Source organism: Dryobates pubescens, chromosome 8 (genome assembly GCF_014839835.1).
Source record: "Dryobates pubescens isolate bDryPub1 chromosome 8, bDryPub1.pri, whole genome shotgun sequence".
Taxonomy (NCBI): domain Eukaryota; kingdom Metazoa; phylum Chordata; class Aves; order Piciformes; family Picidae; genus Dryobates; species Dryobates pubescens.
In genome coordinates, this window is record NC_071619.1 from 30,269,504 (window position 1) to 30,290,619 (window position 21,116).

At 42.9% G+C, this 21,116-nt stretch overlaps 1 protein-coding gene across 5 annotated transcripts in view; it reads right to left on the reverse strand.

Moving 5' to 3' along the window:
* Positions 1-21,116, reverse strand: part of PHLDB2 (pleckstrin homology like domain family B member 2) — a 54,139-nt gene that overhangs the window by 25,413 nt on the left and 7,610 nt on the right. For 4 of the 5 annotated variants that reach the window (XM_054163341.1, XM_054163340.1, XM_054163339.1 and 1 more), the window contains exons 3-6: positions 15,567-15,950; positions 13,131-13,274; positions 12,038-12,175; positions 1,176-1,304 (exon numbers count right to left, since the gene is read on the reverse strand). In XM_054163341.1, the coding sequence (XP_054019316.1) occupies positions 1,176-1,304; positions 12,038-12,175; positions 13,131-13,274; positions 15,567-15,950 (795 nt within the window). The remainder of the gene's footprint in view (positions 1-1,175; positions 1,305-12,037; positions 12,176-13,130; positions 13,275-15,566; positions 15,951-21,116) is intronic. The other variant, XM_054163338.1, reaches the window with a different exon arrangement.

Sequence of the window (21,116 nt, forward strand, 5' to 3'; positions counted from 1 at the left end):
CTGGAATAATATACAATGGGACTAACCTGACACTTCACTGCACCTCCACTTGTCAAGTTTTGTCCTACTCTGGCATCCAAAATCACTGTTCAGACAACTTGGAGAAATGAAAAGAATTTAAAACCCAGAACCAAACAGATTTCTAGGAGCCTCTTAGTGGTCAGCAGTGAAAAGGGATTTAGTAGCATCCCACAGGAACAGGACTGCAACTTCTCATGGGTTAATACCTTAAAGTTTGTGACTGCATAGAAAAGGCTTCCCTTCCTTTTAATATGTATTATATATTTAAACAAAAAGAGGTAACTTACCAAAAATACTTAAGTGTCTCAGCACACCACTCAGTTAGTACAGAAGAATTTAATGTTGTTATGGCCAAAGCTGCACTTTTTGTCTTCTTTGAAAAAACAAAATTCTGCAAATAACTCAAAATCTAAAGAATATTTCCTATGAAGTGTCCAGGGGAGGGCAACAAAGCTGGGGGGGGTCTGGAGAAAAAGCCCTATGAGGAGAGGCTGAGGGAGCTAGGGTTGCTTAGCCTGGTGAAGAAGAGGCTCAGGGGTGACCTTATTGCTGTCTACAACTCCCTGAAGGGAGGTTGTAGCCAGGTGGGGGTTGGTCTCTTCTCCCAAGCAACCAGCACCAGAACAAGAGGACACAGTCTCAAGCTGTGCCAGGGGAGGTTTAGGAAGAAGTTCTTCCCAGAAAGAGAGATTGGCCATTGGAATGTGCTGCCCAGGAGGTGGTGGAGTCACCATCACTGGAGGTGTTCAGGAAGAGACTGGATGAGGCCCTTGGTGCCATGGGTTAGTTGATTAGGTGGTGTTGGGTGATAGGTTGGACTCAATCTCAAAGGACTTTTCCAACCTGGTTAATTCTATTCCATTCTAAATATCACAACAGCTTCCACACTGCCCAGCAGGCCTAACATGCTACAGGCAGGTAGCCCAAAGCTTTGAAGATATTCAACACAAAATGATTTCTGACCTGCCTGTCTGCCACTGCGCACATTATCTGTTACAAGCATTCCACAGGCATGCCGTTGTGGCTATTCACAATTACAAGCTGCAAATACTTTCAAGCACTGGATACTTGAAACAGAGTATGTTAAAAGAAAGAAAGAAGAAAATCAACAGGAAAAAAAAAAAGTGAGTGCAATCTCAAAACTTGCTACTGACCCTCTTCAGCTGCTGCTGTAATTGTTCCCTCATGGACTCAGGGCAATTATCAAGCTGCGTCTTCTGCTCGGAGTAAAGCTCCTGAAGCCTCTCTAGTTTTTCCCTTTCAGCATCAAGTTTTAATTTTTCCTGAAGCATGAACCAGAAAATAAACACAATTACCTTTAAACCCAAGCAGTTGTTAGTGATTATGATAGTCTGTAGCAAAGCTTTAACCAACAGTTGAAGTATGTAGGTCAGAGACAGGAATCTGTTAGTTGAAATGCAGTGGTGGGATGTAGAATGATTAAAACAAAACAGGAAGCATTTGAGTGCAGTGATTCATTCTCTCCCTCCTCGCTGTTTTGCACCCATGCCTGGATGGTGCTGCTAAAGCCCACTGCCCAAGCACTCATCTTGCCTACACACACACACACAATATTAGGGGTTTGGAAGGGACCTTGAAAGATCATCCAGTCCAACCCCCCTGCCAGAGCAGGGCCACCTAGAGCAGGTCAGACAGGAATGCATTCAGGCAGGTTTTGAACGTCTCCAGTGAAGGAGACTCCACCTAGTGGAAAAATAAGTAATAAATAAATGAAATGGAAGAAATTGTAGGTGACTGATGAAGGAGAGAGAAAAGAGAAAATGCAAAATGGATGGCAAATTACTGTTGTCTGTCAGTGAGGGGGAAATGGATCTTCCCAGGAGAATACATCACAGGCCTATATGCCCTTGCAGAGAGAAGTACTTTCTGCAAGCAGTGAAAATAATAAAGAGCAAAGCAGAGATTTATAAAGAACTGTGGGCCAGGAATTCCTGTTGCAGCAGAAACATTCCTGTGTGACCTACTCTAGATGATCCTGCTCTGGTATGGGGGTTGGACTAGATGAACTTCAGGTCCCTTTGAACCCCTAACATTCTGTGATTCTGTGAACAGCAACCTCTTCTCATTGATCTAAGGGGACTGCTCAACCTCCCTGGTCTCCTCCAACTAGTTCAGCTTTCCTCTGGCTTCACACTGCTTCTAGGCTACGGTTAGAGGTAGTCACATTAGGGTCAGTACTGTGAGGGGCAAGGGCTTAGGCTTAGCCTTAGGCTCAGGCTTAGGGTTAGAGTGCAGCCATGAGGGCTAGGGGTTAGGGGTCTAACTACCTCTAAATCAGCAGACTGCTTTCCCCCCTCAAAACCTTTAAATCTTTGTAATAAAATACTACACGGTCTACTTGCAGTACTGCTCCACAGACTGGCTGCAGATCACCTAGGTCTGCCTTCCAGACTATTATTTTTCTATGGAACAATATTTGGGAACCAATAAATCAGAGTGCAGAGAATCTTCCCAGGGCCTTTTGCTTTCATCTACACTGGCCAACGTAACAGATGCATTTTCTGCAGCTGAGCAATTAATAACTGGAAAAAAACAAAATGCTTGAGATGCCAGGCATCATTAACTGGCAATGTCCCTGAAGCCCAGCTCTCTGCTACCTTCTAGAGTCACATTGGTATAGTTTCCTTTCCCTGCTTCTTGTTCTGTAGTTACCCATCTCTTCTCACATGGTCTCTAACTCTCTGTAATACTAAAAACATTAATAGTGTCAGCCCCAAACTGTCAGCTTATTCTTTTGGATGCTCCCAGAACAGTTGAATTCTCTCACAGCATCCACTTGTTTGTCCTCTCTCTCATCCCAGCTATTAATTAACATTAAAAACAAACACATGGCTCAACAGGTGCTGTGTGATCAGGCACTCTGTGGCACACACAGCACATGCCATAGAGAAGGGACTTCATTCAGCGTACAGTGCTTGACATTTCAAGCTGTGGGATGGTCTTTCCCCAAAACCTTCTGTGTGTTGTTCCTGGCGAAGTTCTCAAACCTTCCTGCACACTGGAGGCACATTTATTAGTTGCCTGCTTCCTCTGTGGTTTCACCTCTAAATCTGAGTAAGATAAGGGGCTGGAATTTCTTTTTTCCCAGTAATTAAAAATAACAGCAGGAAGCATTTTCATTCAAGCTCAACAACAACCGAATTCCCAGCTCTGTTATTTTCACTGACACGTGCAGCTGCTCAGCTCATGCAATCAGATGATGAAAATGGTGAACACAAAAGCTTTGGGTTTTTTTTTTAAGCTTGTAAAAGTAAGTAACTGAGCCAGCACTACCTGAATTTCCTGTACTAGCTTCTGCCTGACAATAACAGCAACAGGGCTCAGAAACATGGAGGAGGTAGTGTGCACAAGCTGCACAATGAGGGATCAGCATGCAAGTCTTGAGAGGTCACCTCTAGACCTTTGTCCCCAAGGAATCCCATTTGCTGAACCATCCTTTCTTCCAACACAAAAGGTAATCTATCAATAAACTGGGAGTACCCCTCCTTGTAAACATGATGGTCCATTTAGCATCCAACCTATGGTCTGCCACCTTGTTTTTCACTTTCCTTTTCTGCCAATCTAGCAATCTAAAGCAGCAAGGACTCCTCTGACCTTAGCTGCAGTATCATGCCTTTGAAGCTATTAATAGCTCTCTAAATGTCTATGTGCTGCAACAAGCATGCATGTACATTAATGAGCAAGTCAAATCTCCAGTGTGAGGAGACATTGTCAGCAAGCATAAAGCTCCCTGAGAATCCTGCCAGAGATACTGTTACTTCCCTCAAGAAATTAGAAATCTGTTCCTCTGAGACTGAAAGGGATACTCATCTGGTCTATTTATAGCATAGGAAGTGCTAACATCCCCCCAGACTGGCTCCCTTCAAGACATGCACTCTTCACAGGAAATATCTCTTTCAGCAATGAGGAGCATTATGTGTTGTGCAGCTGTGGAGGCTGAGTTCTGACATCTCTGGCTGTCACAGTAATCTGACAAATAAATGGATGCTTGGATTTTTTTCATACAGTCTCTTTACAAATGGATCAAGGCAAGTTCTTTTAGGAGGGAAAAGGCTAATAACTCTGCCAGCAAAGTACAAGATGCAGCTGAGGTAGGCCTACAACTGACTGCAGGGTGTTTGCTCAGGAGCAGGCAGTGGCAGAACATGTGCTCCAGCTGCTCATCCTCAGTTAACCACATCACCTTGTACTTGTGAAACATTTCTCTGCAGACACCTGCTTCCCAGCCCCAGCACTGACTCTGAAGCTGCATTAACTGAAATCTCAACAACCTGTTCCCAGATAAAAGAAGTAGAGCTCAGTAAAGCATAACATCTGGCCTTAGCCTACTGCCCAACTTGCCCTGCGTTAAATGAACTTGTGGTCACCAGAATATAGAGCAAGACTACCTTGGTGCTTGGTGCTGCTGGGACACAGCTTGGATCAGTTTTGGAGGCTGAGTATTGTGAAGGATAGCAGTAGAAAGCATTGACTTGTGATGCTGTCCACCAAGAGCTCAGACACAGGACATGAGCAGAGCATCCATGGTCTGAACACAAACCATAAGCAATCAACATGGGTCACAAAAGGAAATCAAACTTTAGGTCTGGTAGAACTGATTTGAAGGCAGAGAGAATAAGAAAAAAAAAAGAATATATATATCCAACACATCTCACAGAGGATGAGGACACAGAGGAGACAAAAGGACAGTTTTAAAGACAATTGTAGCTTGCAGAAGAATGGGAATGACAGAAAGAAAGGAAACCAATCGCTTCAGTGTTGTCTCCTGTGGTCAAGGATGCCCTATACATGACTGATACTACTGCTTAAAACCCTAGCAAGTCCCTATACCCCTTCTGCAGAGGAGTTCTGCTTTTCAGTTTGTCATTCATCACATTCAGCAGTCAGGCTACAACTGTAGAGCAGCATGTGTCTGCATGTGGAATAGAACAGAATTAACCAGGTTGGAAGAGCCCTTCGAGATCATCAAGTCCAACCTATCGCCCAACACCATTTGATCAACTAAACCACGGCACCAAGTGCCCCATTCAGTCCCTTCCTAAACACCTCCAGTGATGGTAACTGGCAGACTCTGCAGAATGAGTGTAAGTAAATGTGGATGAAACTGAAAAAGCGTCTCAAAAATCCAGTCAAAAATGGGAGGGAGGAAGGGGGGAGAAGGGATACGGTTGGGACGACACCAAAATCCACCAAAGCAAGAAACTTCTTATTTTCACCAGGTCACTGTGAAATGGATTGCATGGCTAGGTGAACTGGGCTCACTCTACAACATTCCAACCTACCCACCCCCAAACTCCAGCAAAAAACACCAACCAAAAAATCCCCACCAACCCGAAGTACATATTATTTTCAGAAACTTCAAAGAAATCTATGAGCCATAAATGAAGAAAAGCCCTCAAAAATAACAAATGCCTTGCCATCTAGCAGACTCCTCTACTTTACATCTTCCAGTCTGAAGTACTCAAGAATTTTCTCAATCCAACTCCCCTGCAAATTATTATATTTAAGGCAGCAACACCTCATTACCCACACCAAGCCTTCAGGCTTGCACACCCTTGCTCCTCAGTATGGAATCAGCCAGTTTCACAAGTCACATAGGACTGAGAAATAAGGAGAAGCACATGCAGTTCTTTGTTCTGTCCAACATCTGATCTTCATGATTTCACCTCTAGGCAAACTCTAGTCTTTTACACTCCAAAAGAAAATCCCCCTTCCTCTCCAGAATAACCTACTGCCAAAGCTAGAAGTGGAGGGGTAAGAGCAGACTACAAAAATGACTCCTTTCTACTTGGAAGCAGTGTGATGCTACAGAGTTTGCCACTCCAGAAAACATATTGGAGAATAAGTGGAAGAGCAAGAAAATTGACTTTAACAACTTGCTGACAAAACTGGGCTAACACTAACCATGGATTTGTAAGAAAACAATCTGCCCCCTCACAGAAAGCAAGCTAAGAAGAGTTATCTGCTCTTCAATGGTTACTGGCTGAAAGGGGCAAATAGTACATCAGAGAAAAGCATCAGACCTCAGGCCTATCAACTCTCCCAGCACTCCCACAAATAAGCATTTCCAGTGCCATGGCCACTACAAACCAGACTGCATACAACTCTAACTAAAAAAGCACTGCTGAGGTGAAACAGATCCTCCTGGGCATAAACTGTGCATGCTTTCCATATACAGACTACTCTTCCCTGCATTCCTTGACCCCTTGCAGGGCAGAAGCATACATCTTGTCATAATTTAGTGGTCTGTCACTAAGCCCTTGTGGGTTTCATGAAAGAAGCCATTAAAAGGAAAAAACCAAATAGTATGATGGAAGTTCTTTTCACTGTTTGAGTGGTAACTAATTTATTATGATTCTATGATAGAATCATAGAATCAATAAGGTTGGAAGAGACCTCAAAGATCAAGTCCAACCTGTCACCCAAGACCTCATGACTACTAAACCATGGCACTAAGTGCCATGTCCAATCCCTTCTTGAACACCTAATAGACTCCACACTGTGATGGCATCTGTATTAGAGATCTCAATGGTTTTGTTTCACATGCATGCATAAAACTGATGTCAAAAAGCACTTAAAAGCAGAGTAAGCAATTCCAGTGCTGTAATTAAATCACAATAGCTGCACCCACTCACTTGTTCCTAAGACAACTACATTTTATTTTAACCTTCCAAGCTCATTCCTCAAACACTGCAATGTGTCATCTTAGTGAACAGATAGGGCAGGCAAAAGATTCTAGAGCACTGAGACTTCATGAATGTGGAAGAGGAAATAACAATCCAATACAGAAGAGTTTAAGTGATAAAATCAAAGTCCTGCTCAGCATTCAACATCCAGGGTTTCTCTTAGCAGTACAGCCCATTCTGCTATTTCCTGCATGACTGTTTTAAGAGAAAGCTTGTGAATCCAGATTTTCCTCCTTCAGTCTTCATAATGATCTTTTTCCTCGTTAGTGCTCTCTCTACAATATATTTGTGTATGGATATACCCAGTGGATACATGCATTCCTCAGAAGATTTCATCTTGTGAATTTTGTCTCAAGGAGGTTATTGGTGTTCCAGACAAAACTCATCCATTTAAAACACTTGCTTGCACCTTGCTGAACTGGGATCTAACCAGGAAAGACTTAAAAGGCCATCAGGCATAAATTTGTTGGATTAAGCAGGAAAAAAAATTCCTGAATTTGTAGTTTGAATCCAGAAGAGAAAGAATTGAAGAGAGATCAGTAGTACATTTCGCTTTCATTGCTAGTGTCCCCCTTCATGGGGCTCATCAGACAGCTGCTCTTTTGTTGACTCAATTCTTCCTAGTCTTTGCTGTTCTAATTCAGCAAAGAGGTCAAGCTTCAAATATTTTGGCATGTCTGAGATATTCTGTTAATGACCGAAGAATATTTCCACAGAGGCTTGCAGACAAAATAAATGTGTTACAAAAAAGAGGGAGTTATCTGCTGCCAGCTGCTCCTGATTTCTGCTCTTGAAGAGGGACAGTAAACCTGGGTTAATAAGAGAGTCCTAGAGCATGTACTTCCCCACAACACAAGGCAAAGAAGAAAAGAAGTAACTTCCCTGTCTTATAATGCAGTCTAAACTTTGGCATAAATAATTGTTTTGAAACTCTCTGCCAGACCTGCCATTTAGCTCTGATTACCTCCCACAGCACTTCTGCTGAATTCATCACTCATTTTCAGGTGGTCCTGTTTGCTCTTGCTCTCTGATCCATTCTTTCTTTCTTTCTCTCGCTGCAGTGTTACTTTCAGTCTGATGCTTTAGCTTGGAGACATTAGGCCTGACAGATAATTAGGCATCCTTCTCCATGGGCCAGACTGTATGTTGGAAAGCTACACAGACTAAGGAAGCAGTGTATGAAAAGAAAGAACTTCACAAAGCTGGATGACATCCAGTTGAACAAATACAGCTTTCTCCAGTTTCCTTATAGATGAACGTCAATCCCAAACTAAGGCTTGTGGGCAGAGGGTCACTGGGAGGAAGTCACAGTTATGGTTGGACTTGAGGATCTTGGAAGTCTTTTCCAACCAGAACAATTCTGTGGTTCTATAAACAGCACCATGGACCTGAGGTGCTGTTCCACTGGAAACAGAAGCATCATTACTGCACACCTACTGACACAAGTCACTGCTGTAGTAATGACAGGGAGCCAGGCTTGGATGGCAGGGAAAGGGAGATGGTTTGCCTGCTCGCTTGCTTGACTCTGGGCACTGCCCAGCTTGGCTCCCTCCAGAGCAGGCTGCACTCACTCTAATGTTGTCAATATCTCCAGCAAAGCTCTTTCCCAGGGAGCTTCAAATTTTACCTATCACATTTTGTTACTAAACCATCCCTGCCTAAGTGGAACCTACAATTAATAGCTTAAGTGCTGCTATTCGGGTAAGAAGTTGGTCATCTTTTCTGTGCATAAAACCAGATACATAAACATGGTAGTTAAAAAGGGGGAAAAAATAAATAAATAGGGCAGTTGTAGACTGTCCTCAAGAAGGATGGCCATGGAGGTAAAGTCAGGTGTTCCTCTATACAGTAGCATGATTTCCAGGATGGCTGAAGGCACAGACTGTGCCAAACAGCTCTGGAAGCAGCTACCCTAGCCAGGACAACTGAATTCTGTCACCACTTGTACCTGGCAGAGATGCAGCACAGCCAGAGTGACACCAAGTGCTGCAATGGAGTTGAAAGGCTTTGTAATTTTTTCAAGAGAGCAAGCACTAATAGCACTTATTTCCAAATCCTAACTGTTTCGTTCCTCCCATTGTGTGTGGTGGCACACTCATCAAAGCAAGAGAAACACTTTCAACTCACCACAGGGTGTGTGCTACCTCCCCCCACAATTTATCCATTCTTCCTCACCATGAGTCCTGCCAAGTGTTTAGGCAGGGCTGAGCATAGGGCTCGAAGGAGACCAGAACTCAGCATACCATTGCAACACACAAACCCTCCTGCCTAATCCACTCCTAATTTACAAGCAAAGTGCTGGGACACAGAGACATTGTGCCACAGCAAAAGCACACTGGCACAGCCCAAAACTGAACTCACAACTCTGCCTTCAAATATGTTTTCCAGCCAATTCTTTTGCCTTGCAAAGGCTAGAAACGGTAGCTTTAAAACTGTGCAATAGTTGGCAAAAGATTGTGTCCTCATCTTAATAGATTGTGCACAGGGTATTGAAACAAACAGACAACCAAAAATTTGGGTAGGAAGTAGTAGAAGAGAGTCCACCTATGTTCTATTCCAAGAACATAACAAGGTCCAATAATTAGGTTGTAGTTTGTGATCTCTCTTTGAAAGAATTTCACAAGTTTTCCAAACAGGTGCCTGGGTAAGGATGAAACACAACCAGGCAGTGGTTCCTGTCAAACAGGTGCTGAGATCAGTAGCAAATTCCAGGAGACACTTAAGTCAGTCCAGAGACAAGTGCCATCATGTACAACACTAATACCCCACCATCATTTGTGAGTGAAATTAACTCTCCTCCTCACCTCAAAACAACACTATGAGGTGTACTCAGATATCATTCCCTTACCCTGACAGAAATGTAATCACTGTCCAAGTGACAGGGAGACCAAACAGCTTCTTGCCAGAGAGCTCTTCCAAAACCAAGACCACTGGTATTATTAAGGCTAAAATATACAGGCAACCAGAACAAACTCTGGTCACTGTGCCAACACTGGAGCAGTTCTTGCAAGAAACAACACAAAAAGTACTATCAGCAAGATGGAAACAACTGGCCAGAACCTGAGCCTTAATTCTGCTGAGTAGGCCATCAGTTTCAAATCATTTCAGCAAAATGAACCACCTACCACCTTCAACTGAGCACCCCTTTTGTGGGGAGTTTGATCCTGTACTACTACAGAGCCAAGAGCTTGCCTGCAGGGCTGTAGGACCTGTAGGGCAGCAATCTTAAACATACAGGCACACAGACTGAGCTTTAGAAAACACAGTTTAGAAAATCCAGCCAGCCAGAGCCTTTATTTGTTGACATGGTCTGTGCCATCTCTTTGGCTGACTGAGACTGCTTTCTCTAGAACTCTTCCTCTGTCACTTTGTATTTTGCCTATTCACAGAAGCTTGTCTCACAGCTCTTTTTTACACTTTCATTTTACAAAATGCTTTCAAACATCTTCCAGAAGACACTCTGTGGGCTCTTTCAGAGTTTATTTCCACAAAGATAATTTCAGCATTAACCAAGCAATGGCTTTAAGTCTAGGCCATGCACTCACAGCTGGTGTTTGTTTGGATCTCTTTCTTAATAAGGAACACAAAAGAGAAGGCAACTACAAAGCTGTAACTGAGCTGATTAGTGGTGTGCTTCATACTGAAAAAAATATTTTGAGTGACCTTGCCTTTTAAAATGCCAGGAGTGCTCACTCTGTGATCCTTACCATGTTTTAGTTGAGCTGAAAATTTAAACTAGACCTCACATTTCAATTTTCTGACTGCCACACATAATATTCCATCATATCACTGCAAGGAAAGTTAAACAACCTACAGGTTTTAGAATGATTTCCATTAGTATCATTGAACTTTGAGGCTACTAGAGAACAAACACAAAAGGCAAAAGAGATTTGTTGAATTTCTGGATACATTATTTGTTATCATCTACTAAACAAAGCTTCTAGCAGCATCCTTTTAGAGAGCATCTGCTTGTACCACTTATCTACTGTTACCAACTTTAAACTCATCTTTATACTAAAAATCAGGTATGGAGCATATTTTACGGAACAATTATAAAGTGACCACAGGCAACACTGAAAGCTGAAGGATCACTGAGAGGTACACAAGAGCAAGGGAAAGTGCAGGCAGGAAATTCCACAAAAGTTCAAGCTTCAGCTGGATGTGTTCTGTCACTTCACAAGGCAGAGAGATGGGAGCTCCACTCTCCTTCCCAGACACAGGTCTGATGAGTACAACCACAAAAGAGCATTCAGGCTCATTACAGGGCAAGAAGAAACTGAAAACAAAAAGCTCAGTATAAAACAATGCAAGCTGCAAGTTATGAATTAGAGGGGGACTGTGGAAAAGCAAAAAATGCTTGTCTAAGCAAAAGCAAATCATGCAGACGACTTCCAGACGTGTTTTTGGGGAGAGGATAGCTAGAGTATTCCCATGAGTGACAGGTTTAAATTACGAGGTAGAGGATGAAACATTACTGGCTGGAAGCCCTGGAAAAACTTCCTGACCTTGAGATATTATTGGCCATGGAACATCCTCCCTGGAGAAGGCAAGTAGAGAGCCTGATGGAAGGAACCAGTGCTTCCTGGTTTGAGTGGGCACAGCTTTGTCTTGCAGACCTTTTGCATTTCTGTAGCTCGAATTTTTTCATGGTGCTGTCCTACTTTGCAAATATATGCCGATATATATTTGCTGCATATCTGAGAGCAATCAAGTATCTGGGCTGCACAGGAGAACTACTTAATTCCTTGAACTTAATCACTGTACTATAAATGTCAGTCAGTAAACAAAATCAATGTAATTGCTTTAAAAATTACATAGTTGACAGATGGTTTACATGTCATTGCATATAAGAGATAAAGCCACCTTCTGAAACTGCAGCCCTCTTTCACTCTAGTCCTTTGCTAAGAAAAGATTTGTAAATGAAAAAAAATTAATATTCAGAGTATGTAACCTACAATGGAAGGCAGTAGAACAGTACAATTAATACAGAAGGTAGTAGAACAGTACAATTAATACAGTTCTTTTAAGCAACAGATAACCCCAGGTCCAAGCCCTATATGTATTTCTTATTACTCAAAAATACTTTCACTCATGTTTGCAGTGTATTTTTTGTCAAGCATACCTTGGTAAACAAGATTGTTACAGGGAGAGGCCAGTGAGACCACTATTCTTTTCTTCCATATTTATCAAGTAAATTTACCTATAGGCACTACTTCATAAAATAACTTCCAGCAATATATTCACCATATACATGTATTTTGAATATCAAGGGGCACAGAGCACACAGCCAGCTAAGACAGTTCAATTACCTTTGTTTTTTCACCAATAACATTTCTCTCCAGCTCAGCTATTTTTCTGTTCAGATGATCCAGTATTTCCTTCTCTTTCAGCAGCTCTGTTGTTTCAGATTTCTGTTCCCCATCCAAAAGGGCACATTCCATATCCAACTAGGAACACAAAACATTTTTCAGAAGTAGTCCAGATTAAGAAGAGCTCTTGACATACATTATTTTCTGGGGGAGGGGGGAATGAGTTGGTGATTATTCACAAGAGAACTTTTTTCTTTAAAAAAAAAAAAAAAAGGAAAAAAAAAAAGGAAAAAAAAAAAAGGAAAAAAAAAAAAAGGAAAAAAAAAAAAGTAAAAAAAAAAAAAAAAAAAAATAAAGAAAAAACCAGAGGGGGGAAAAAAGCATTACTGCCACAAAAAGTAAGTTTAAAAGAGATAAATCTGAGAAAAAGTAAAACTGCAACACAAAATACTGAAAAGTCAAGTCCAAACCAACTTTAGTTTGAAGATTCTTTTTTCCAACACTCTTTTCTATCTCTGCTCTGTGCCTCCTCCAGTTATGACACCACACCAACCCCCTGTGCCCAGGCTCCATAGGAAACCTTCTGGAGCAGCTGTTTCTTTCCTGTCACTGATAATTGGATCAAGCTCAACCCAAATTCCTGGCCAGCTTAGCCTGCAACTGTGAGATTCCAGAAGTCAAGAGGGTGCCAACAGACCCTTGCCACTGTAAAGCCAAGGAGGTTTGAAAGGAAGTTGTCTCACTTCCTTTCTCTTTAAACAGTCACAGAGATACCACCATAAAACTCCCAAGTGACATAAAGTATTTAGATCAATTGAATGACCATTAAACAAGCAAGATTGTTCTAATTCCACTTAGGAGTATAATGGTTACAGCTGGGAAAGGCTAATCAGAGCATCACAGCCATCTTCCAAGCAAGGAAAAATAACTTTCAAAGTAGAAGCCAGCCAGGTCCTTGATTCTGTGCCTAATCCTGGTGAAAACAACAGCATATGAAGGCTACATACATCCACGAGTTCCCTGTGTACTTGCTGAACCCATAAGTAGACATACCCAACAAGCAAGACATTTAAAACCAAAACACATTTCATACCTCTCTTGAGGATTCATCCATCTGATCATTCAAATCTTTGATCTTCTGCTCAAGTTCTTCTAAGTTATTTAGTATTGCTATGCGCTCCTCTTCCAGTCGACCAAGCTCCTGCCCTCTTTGCTCATCACTTGCACATTCTGGTATCTGAGTTGCATGTTACATGAAGTTCATTAGAAAAAGAGGTAAGCACTGTCTTTTCCTCCCCTTTTCATATTATGCTCATTTTAGACAAGTACTGCATGCTGGTTTTCAATCTGTTACATATTTCATACCTACTATATTGCTATTTCTATATTTAGAAGGTATACAAGAGCAGTGAATATAATACTTCCAGGCACTGGAAGCAAATACTACACTTAACAATAAATGCTATTAACTCTACAGGAATTTATTAAAACCTAACCTTAGAGAATTCTTTGCATAATGTGCTATTTAGGTTGTAAAAATCCCATTTTTGCTTTATAAAAATGACCTAGAGAGATGAAGATTCTCTTATTGTAAATTTACTCTTAATGTAAATAAAAGCCAGGAGGTAGGTGAGGACATTTCTGTCATCAGTCAGTAAAATGGGCAGTATCTACAAAATAAGGACAAAAGTTGGTTCTGCCTCCCCAGTCACCTCTCAGGAAGCAATGCTTAATGATACTCTGTTTGTTGCCATTTATTTACTGGATAACCCTGCCAAGAATCAAACATTAAGAAAATATCTCCAATCCTGTGTCTGCAAAGATCAAAGAGCATTGAGTTTCAAACGTATTCTTCATGTAACCTGACCCCAGGGGGGCTGCAATCCAATTACTTTGGTAAGGCTGCTCACTCATTGTCCCCAAGCAGAAGGAGAAGTTAGCGGCATGCACAGCTTCCTGTTAACCCCTGGACCACACAGCCTTGCTCAGCAGAGGATCAGCTCAGCTGGTGAAAAGCTGCTCTGAGAGCAGGCATTTTATCCTGAATAGTTCTGATCCTGAGACTTTGAAACAATGAACTGTGCTTCACTGACACAGCTGCTTGTTACTGCTTTTCTCAAAGTTAGGCAGAACACCCTGCACAATGAGTGAATGAACAGCATTCCTTGATTAGCAGCAGTAATTCTAGCAGGGAAGCCTCTTTTTATCAGGTGTCCTGCTGGAATAATGCTAAAACCACATCTTGGATTTCAGTTTCCTAATAAGGATTTAAAACAGGATCTCTGACTTGCACGAAGAAAGCAACAAATGGGAAAGAAATGCAAGACCAAACCAACTTTTAAGGGAAATGTCTTACTACCTTTTCAACACAGAAAGACCAAGCAAAGCTGGAGTAGCACACTTGGCCCAATGTAATTTCACGCCAAAAGATTTCCAGCTCAGCAGGTTTCCAGAGTGATACCCCTTTACAAGACAAAATGTTTTCCTATCAAACCACTCTCTCCTGTATGCATACACATTTCTAGTGCGTGGTGGGTTGAAACCACAAGCGATTATAGAGATAAGTTCAGCAGAGGTTAAGTACACTTCATGTTCAGCATATAACCATGCTGAAGCTCATACAATGTATAAACAACAGTAAAAAGGAAAAACACAGAAGTATTTGAAAGGTGTGAATTTGTTATACAGAAACCTGCTTTCATGGCTTTTCTTGGTCTTAACTATGCTCCTGATTGTAATTCTTGAGCATAGCTAGTTACCAGGCTGCCTGTCAGCAGGATTTGCAGCACTGCTGCTCTGGCACACCAACGCCTAGGCACTGACCCAAGAAGATGAAATGCCCCTGCACCAGACTGGAGGAGGCTGCTGCTGCCTTAGCTGAAGGAAGTTGTTAGGAAGGCTGTTGCTCTGGGGTTTTTTTGAAGGACAATTTCCCTTCAGTAACTAAAAGAGCAGTGTGAAGTACAGAGGAAAGAAGCTGTGGCTCAGAGCTGGGTTAGAGGCAGGAGGCTGGCTGCCACTGCATGCCCCAGGAGAAGCAACAGCTGACCTGACAAGTGGCTCATGTCCAGCTCTGAGAGACAAGACAGGACAGTGCCTCTGGCCCAGGCAACTCCTTTTCAGCTCTTGTGCAACTGTTTCAGTTTGCCTATAAGAAAAGCTCCTCTTACAGAAGACAAGAGTCTCAGGTTGGGACAAGACAGCAGAGCATCCCTTCCCTGGTACATGCCAGCATGGCACTAAACCAAGTTCCTGAACCCCTCCTTATTTAACAAGCTATAGTTGATCAAGCAAATCTTTCTCCCCCAGAAAATCTTAAAATTCCTGAATTGTACAACCCTCTGAAATAAACCACCTTCCAGTACCAATAGCTTCCACAAAAATTAATTCATTACTCACTGGCTGCTAAGATGAGGTCCAAGATTAATTCTCACACCCCAAGCACACTAACTGTGGCCCCTGCCCGCACAGCCAACTCCCAGGGGACGGCTTCAAGCAGTCAGTCCTGGATTGCACTTGCTTCTCCTACCTTTGGTGTGATGCTCAGGTAGGAGGACTCAGGGGCATCCTTCAGGAAGCTGGGCAAAGTGAAGGGTGGAGGCCTGGTGCTCTCCTCAAAGCGGTCGTCAGCCCTTGGCCCTCGCGAGGAGAAGATGGCAGCGGTGCCACGGCTGTGGCTGCTCAGCTCTGAGAAATCTGAGTCGCTGGCTGATGACTTCAGGTGGCCTCTGAACCTCGGCTCCAGATTCATCTGGGAGTCCTCAAACACTGAATCCTCGTCAGACAGCTGAAGTTTTTCGAGTTCTTTGTTAATTTTCTGCACATCAGCAACTGTTGTAGCTGCAGAGGGGTCGCTGTCAGGCTTGGAGTATTCCGCACACAGATTGAGGATTGTCTCCAGCCGCTGCCGCTCCTGGTTTAAAAAGAGAATACTGTCCTAAGTGTCTCATGTCAGCTAAAGTAATTAAGTTTAGCTAATTTGCCTTTTTTTTGGAGTGTATCATTAAAGTCCTGTAGTTCCATAGATGCCTCCAGTACTTAGAGATAATAACCAGATATTCATAATTACAGTGCAAAATGAAGACTCATAATGTGGAAGAACTACTTAAAAAATGAAAAGCACATCTCACAGACATGAAGAGCTACTTAAATAAGACATCCTCTTACTCATCTTTCAGACATAGAAAGTTTCAGTTTTGTTTATTCAGGCTGCTGCCACCATGCTGCATTTCTAGGTACACATGTCCAGTGAGTTCACTGTATAATTCACCGACTGTCCCACTTCCCACTTACACTATACTCCTGCTAAGCTGCAAAGTATCTCACACATTTTCCATGAACTCACTCATTCCTGACTTTCTTGGATTTTCTGCTTTACTGACTTTGATTCCCTGGTTTAGGAGAGAATTAGTCCCTAGTTTGAGACAGTTTGGGGAGCATACATAGAAAAAGAAAGCATTGCATCTAAACCAGAACATGTCAAAAGCACAGAAATGAAGGAAATCTTTATTTACCAGTTAACTCAATTTAATATAACATTTCAGACTTGGGAATCTGCCAATTTGACCTAACATGCTTCAAGTTTCTGTGAACATTCAATTTCCAAAGGGTTTCTAGATCTCTAATGACTTACAAAAAGTATCAGAAAGTTATATTTGATTTTACTGCATGCATCACTTCCTTACAGGAATGCAAGATGAAATTATTTCAGCTTTTCATTTGTAAGAGATCATGCTTTTACATAATTCTGTGTTTCTTTTGCTAAGTAGAAAAACAATGTAAATACAAAATAGCTTACCATAAGCCTATTGAAAATGCTGCTGGGAAAAAAGACCACCGTGAGAGTTCCATGCTTGGCATTAACACCTGCATTAGCGACCTCATTTCTGATTTCTAGGAAATACTGCTTGGGTTTTAGTAGCATTTAAAAAGAAAGCCCAAAAGCCCCAGCAACCACTGCAGACATACTCACTTTCCAAGCTCTATGTGCCATTACATTTGCAAACAGGATTGGCAAAACAGCTATTTCTGACACTCCTCTATGCCCAGCAGAAAGTGAAAACAAGGATCAAGCACTGCATTCAGGAAACGCATTGCCTGCCCTTTCCCTGCAGCAAGCCACTGAAGCTGTACCAAAATTCAGCACTGGCTCACAAGCACCCAGCTTTTCATGCAGCTACCAACAGACTACCCAGCTGTAGATACTACAGGTCCACATCACCCTGCATCACCCATGGTTAAGCGCTGCGTTTCTGTGCTGGAGAACCCATCTGAACCCATCCATCTCCAACCACTACCCAACCCAGAGAGCACCATGAGACAGTAATTTTGCCTTTAGGTAACTTATCCCAGGTTCCCACTGCAGCTTTGCTCTGAAGCCTCCTGCCACAGCACTGGCAGAGATGAGCCACTGAGATGACAGAGCCTGGGGCAGCTGCAGGGCAGCAATCGCAAGGTTCTGTTTTCCATGAAATGGGTCCAGCAGATTCTGTAAACATCCTTCAACCCATGATCAGCATAACTCCCCAAAGCCTCATTCCTTCCACTGCCAAACCCTAAGCCTCTCCCCTTACCCCTCCAATGCCGCTGTCCTCCCCCTTGCTAAGCCTTTTGGCCATACAACCCAGTTCCGAGCAGTGGCTCTGCTGTGATGGCTCCACTCAGCCCTTTCCACCCGTAACGGTTACAGATGGCAAACATGGCATCGAGACTTGCAGTCTCATCCTTCCCTGCAACAACAGGACATATCAGGTTACTCCAGGCCAAGTTGCTAGCCTTTCAATAATAATAGTAGGAAATGACACATTTCAAAGCACAGCTGTTGCTTGTCCCTAGCCAGGTAAGGGGCTCTTACAGCAAGCCTGCTCTTTGCCAAGCAGTCAGAAAAGAGGGAAAAAGAAAAAAAGAGGGGGAAAACAAAAAGGGATTCTGGTTTCTTTATTTCCCCAAGTCTCAGATGCTCAGGAAAGCTTAAAAATTGCAGGGAAACCTCTGCCAGCCTCTGAAACATTCCTGATGAGCTTTCGGCCACATTACAGAAATACTGATATCTCTCACTTCTATTTTGACCTGCTCAAGGCTTATGGACAGGAAGCTCTGTGGTTATTTTATACGCTCTGTTCCCATCATTTCATTTCAGCCAACTCATCCCAGCTCCAGCACACCTGCATTTAACTGTTTCCAGTGTGTGTTTCTGAGTCAAGGCTAGGAAACCTTGCAATAAAAAGTGCAGAAGCAGTAGCATGTGGAAAATCCACTCAACAATTTCACAAGAAATGCTGCAGAAGTGACTTGTGATGCTGAAGACAGCAGAGGGGGGAAAAAAGGTATGCCAAAAGAACAACATTGCTTTAAAATTCACTCTAGTTGGGAAGAAGAGGTGCTGAATCAAATCCTGTAAGCCTTTCAGTGTACTTCCCCATAAAATGTCCTTTCTAAGAGACTAAAACATCTCCACATTTTCTGTGGGTTTCTTACCTGCTACAAAAAGAGCTGCACAGGTCTTGTGCACTTTGTGTTTGAGCAGCTTCACTGCTCCCGTCTTTGACAAAGCTATACATCACCTATGGATGGCTGCAGGTGCTGAAGGAGAAGGGTGGGATAAGGGGATAACAACTCTCCTCTGTTATTAGCAATGACATTAAGTGACATCCCTGGCCCACTGTAAAGAAAAACATTCCAAAATAGCAGAGATAAAAACCTCCTTGTTTTTTTAAGCAGCAATCATTTCAGTGAGTCCTGGATTTTTTCAACTGCTGCATTTCACTTACATGATGTTTACAAACCTGTAGAGGTAAAACTGCATCTGGACAGTCAAGGCAGAAGTTGGTAAATCAGCTGCGGCAAGCAGGAAGCTTTTTAGGTAAGCGACATTAGCAACTGGATGAGCCCAGATTTCATTAAAAATACAAGTGCAGCCTACCCTTTGTGACCACTGCTAATGAGAATTACAGCCAGTCCCTGCAGCCAGTCCCACTGCCTGCTGAAGAGCCATTCTTCTTTTCAGCTATGAAAGAACAGTACACTTCCACTGTTGCTCTTCAAAAACTGCACGGGCAAGCTACCAACCAGCCTCACAGCAAAACCTGGAGCAGCAGCTACTCAGAAAGGATGGTGGGGAGGGAGGGAGGAAGAGGCAAAGAAATCAGGTAAGAGAGCAACAGAAAATCCCAGAATTACTTTCTCACAAATACATCCAGTACCACACAGCCAAGAGGCAGCAGAAGGGTTTCTCTTTCCCTCCTGCGTTTCTAAAGAGCTGGTGATTTTGTATCAGCCAAGTACTGAGCTGCTTATTTCCAAGCTAGATCTGAGAACAGCTCCCTGTTTTCTCCCTTTGCCCCAGCCTGTATCAGATTCTCACTGCAGCCCAAATGATGTTCTCATTTTCAGTCTTTGTTTCACTACAGTCTACAGGACAGTACCGAACTCCAAGAACGTGCTGAGGTTTCGCGCCTGCCGGAGGCAACGCGCAGGCAGCCCTTCAGAGCACAGGAACCTGCATGGAGGCGCTCTGCAGGGACCAGGCTGCAGGGACCAGACTGGCCCACCTCCTTCTTACCTTCTCAGTACAGACTGGTAAAAGCAGAAGAGGTGAATGGCACAGAGCAGAGCCAGCCTCCAGAGAGAAGCCGAGTAGACAACTTTCTGCAGAATTAGCTCCTGCATCTGCAGGCACACATCCAGCTCATGAGGAAATGCAGTCGACTTCCAAAATAAGAACGTTATTCAGATTAGTGCCCTTTGCCCCTGCAGCGCCCACACAGGTGCTCCTTTGCAAATCACACTGAGGGCAGGAGCCTGAAGCCCACAGCTCCAGTGCAACACTTAAGTTCTGTACATGAGAATAGGTCTCCTAAAATTTGGGTTTTTTCCTGGCCCATTCTGTTGATTTGTGTAAAACAGAGCTGTGAAAGTTAAGTCTATGTAATCCACACTTTGCATTACTGAAGATCCCGGAGAAATGTGTTGGAACACAATGAAAATGGAATGCTCCTGCAAGTTTACCGAGTTGTCAGTGTTAGTTATATTCTATGGGGGGTTTCTAATTCTGTTATATGGCACTTGTCCATTTACCAAACTAAACTAAGCAGCTAATCTGTAACACTGTACTGTCAGATCCTAGCAGTGGGGAAAATTACCTTGATCTAGTCTTTGTCTGCTTGGCTAGGCTTCCTGTAAGGGTTACCTCTTACTCTCACAGGTTGGCCCTATAAAAAGACACAGAGCCAACACAAATTTATAAACCAATGTATGAGGTATTTCCAGGCTGTGTGTGAAATTTACACAAGCTCTGTTAACCACAATTTTATAGCAGCACCACCTGGAACATTTCAAAAAAACCATTTTAATCTCATTTTCCCATCACAGGAGCACATTTTACTCCATTGCAATTCAGCAATGCAAACCAGGCACAGGGGTACTCTGTATTATTTCCTAGTTGCTGAACAAACCCAATGAAATACAGCGTTTTCCTGATTGCAAACAAAAGTGGACTACGGAGTAAGCTTCTTGAATTTTATTACTGCTTGTTTGGGCTTTGGTAAGAAGTCAACTGAAACCTCTCCCAGCACAACTCCTGCATGGAGTAAACCTTCATTAACAAGCGTACGTTTACGGATCCGCTGGGGCGGCCGGCCCCTGGAAGGGATCACGCCGATGTCATTTTTAGGCACCTACCACCACCTAGAGGAAGCACGCTGTACTGCCTCACATCCCGCAGCAGAAAACAAGTTCAGCGCTATCCAAATGAACAAGACTCAAACAAAACAAATGGCCTTAATACCTATCTGACTACGCTGTCTGTCTGTGCTGTTCCACCCTGCCCCCACCTCCCCATGTGCTAAAGAGAAAGACTGAAACACCAGAGCTGGGCTTTTACCTCAGACGGGAAGCAAAAGTGAGATTTCCCTTTAAAAAAAGGGTTTAAAGAATTCAGTAACTAACTGAATATTCTTAGATGACAGTGATACTTTCCCCCTTGTTTAAATGGCTCCTGGGCTTAGCTTCAGCAGTGGCTAAGTCTGATTTCCACTCCTGCAAAGCTTGTACAAACATTCCCGAGCCAAGAGGCAGCGAG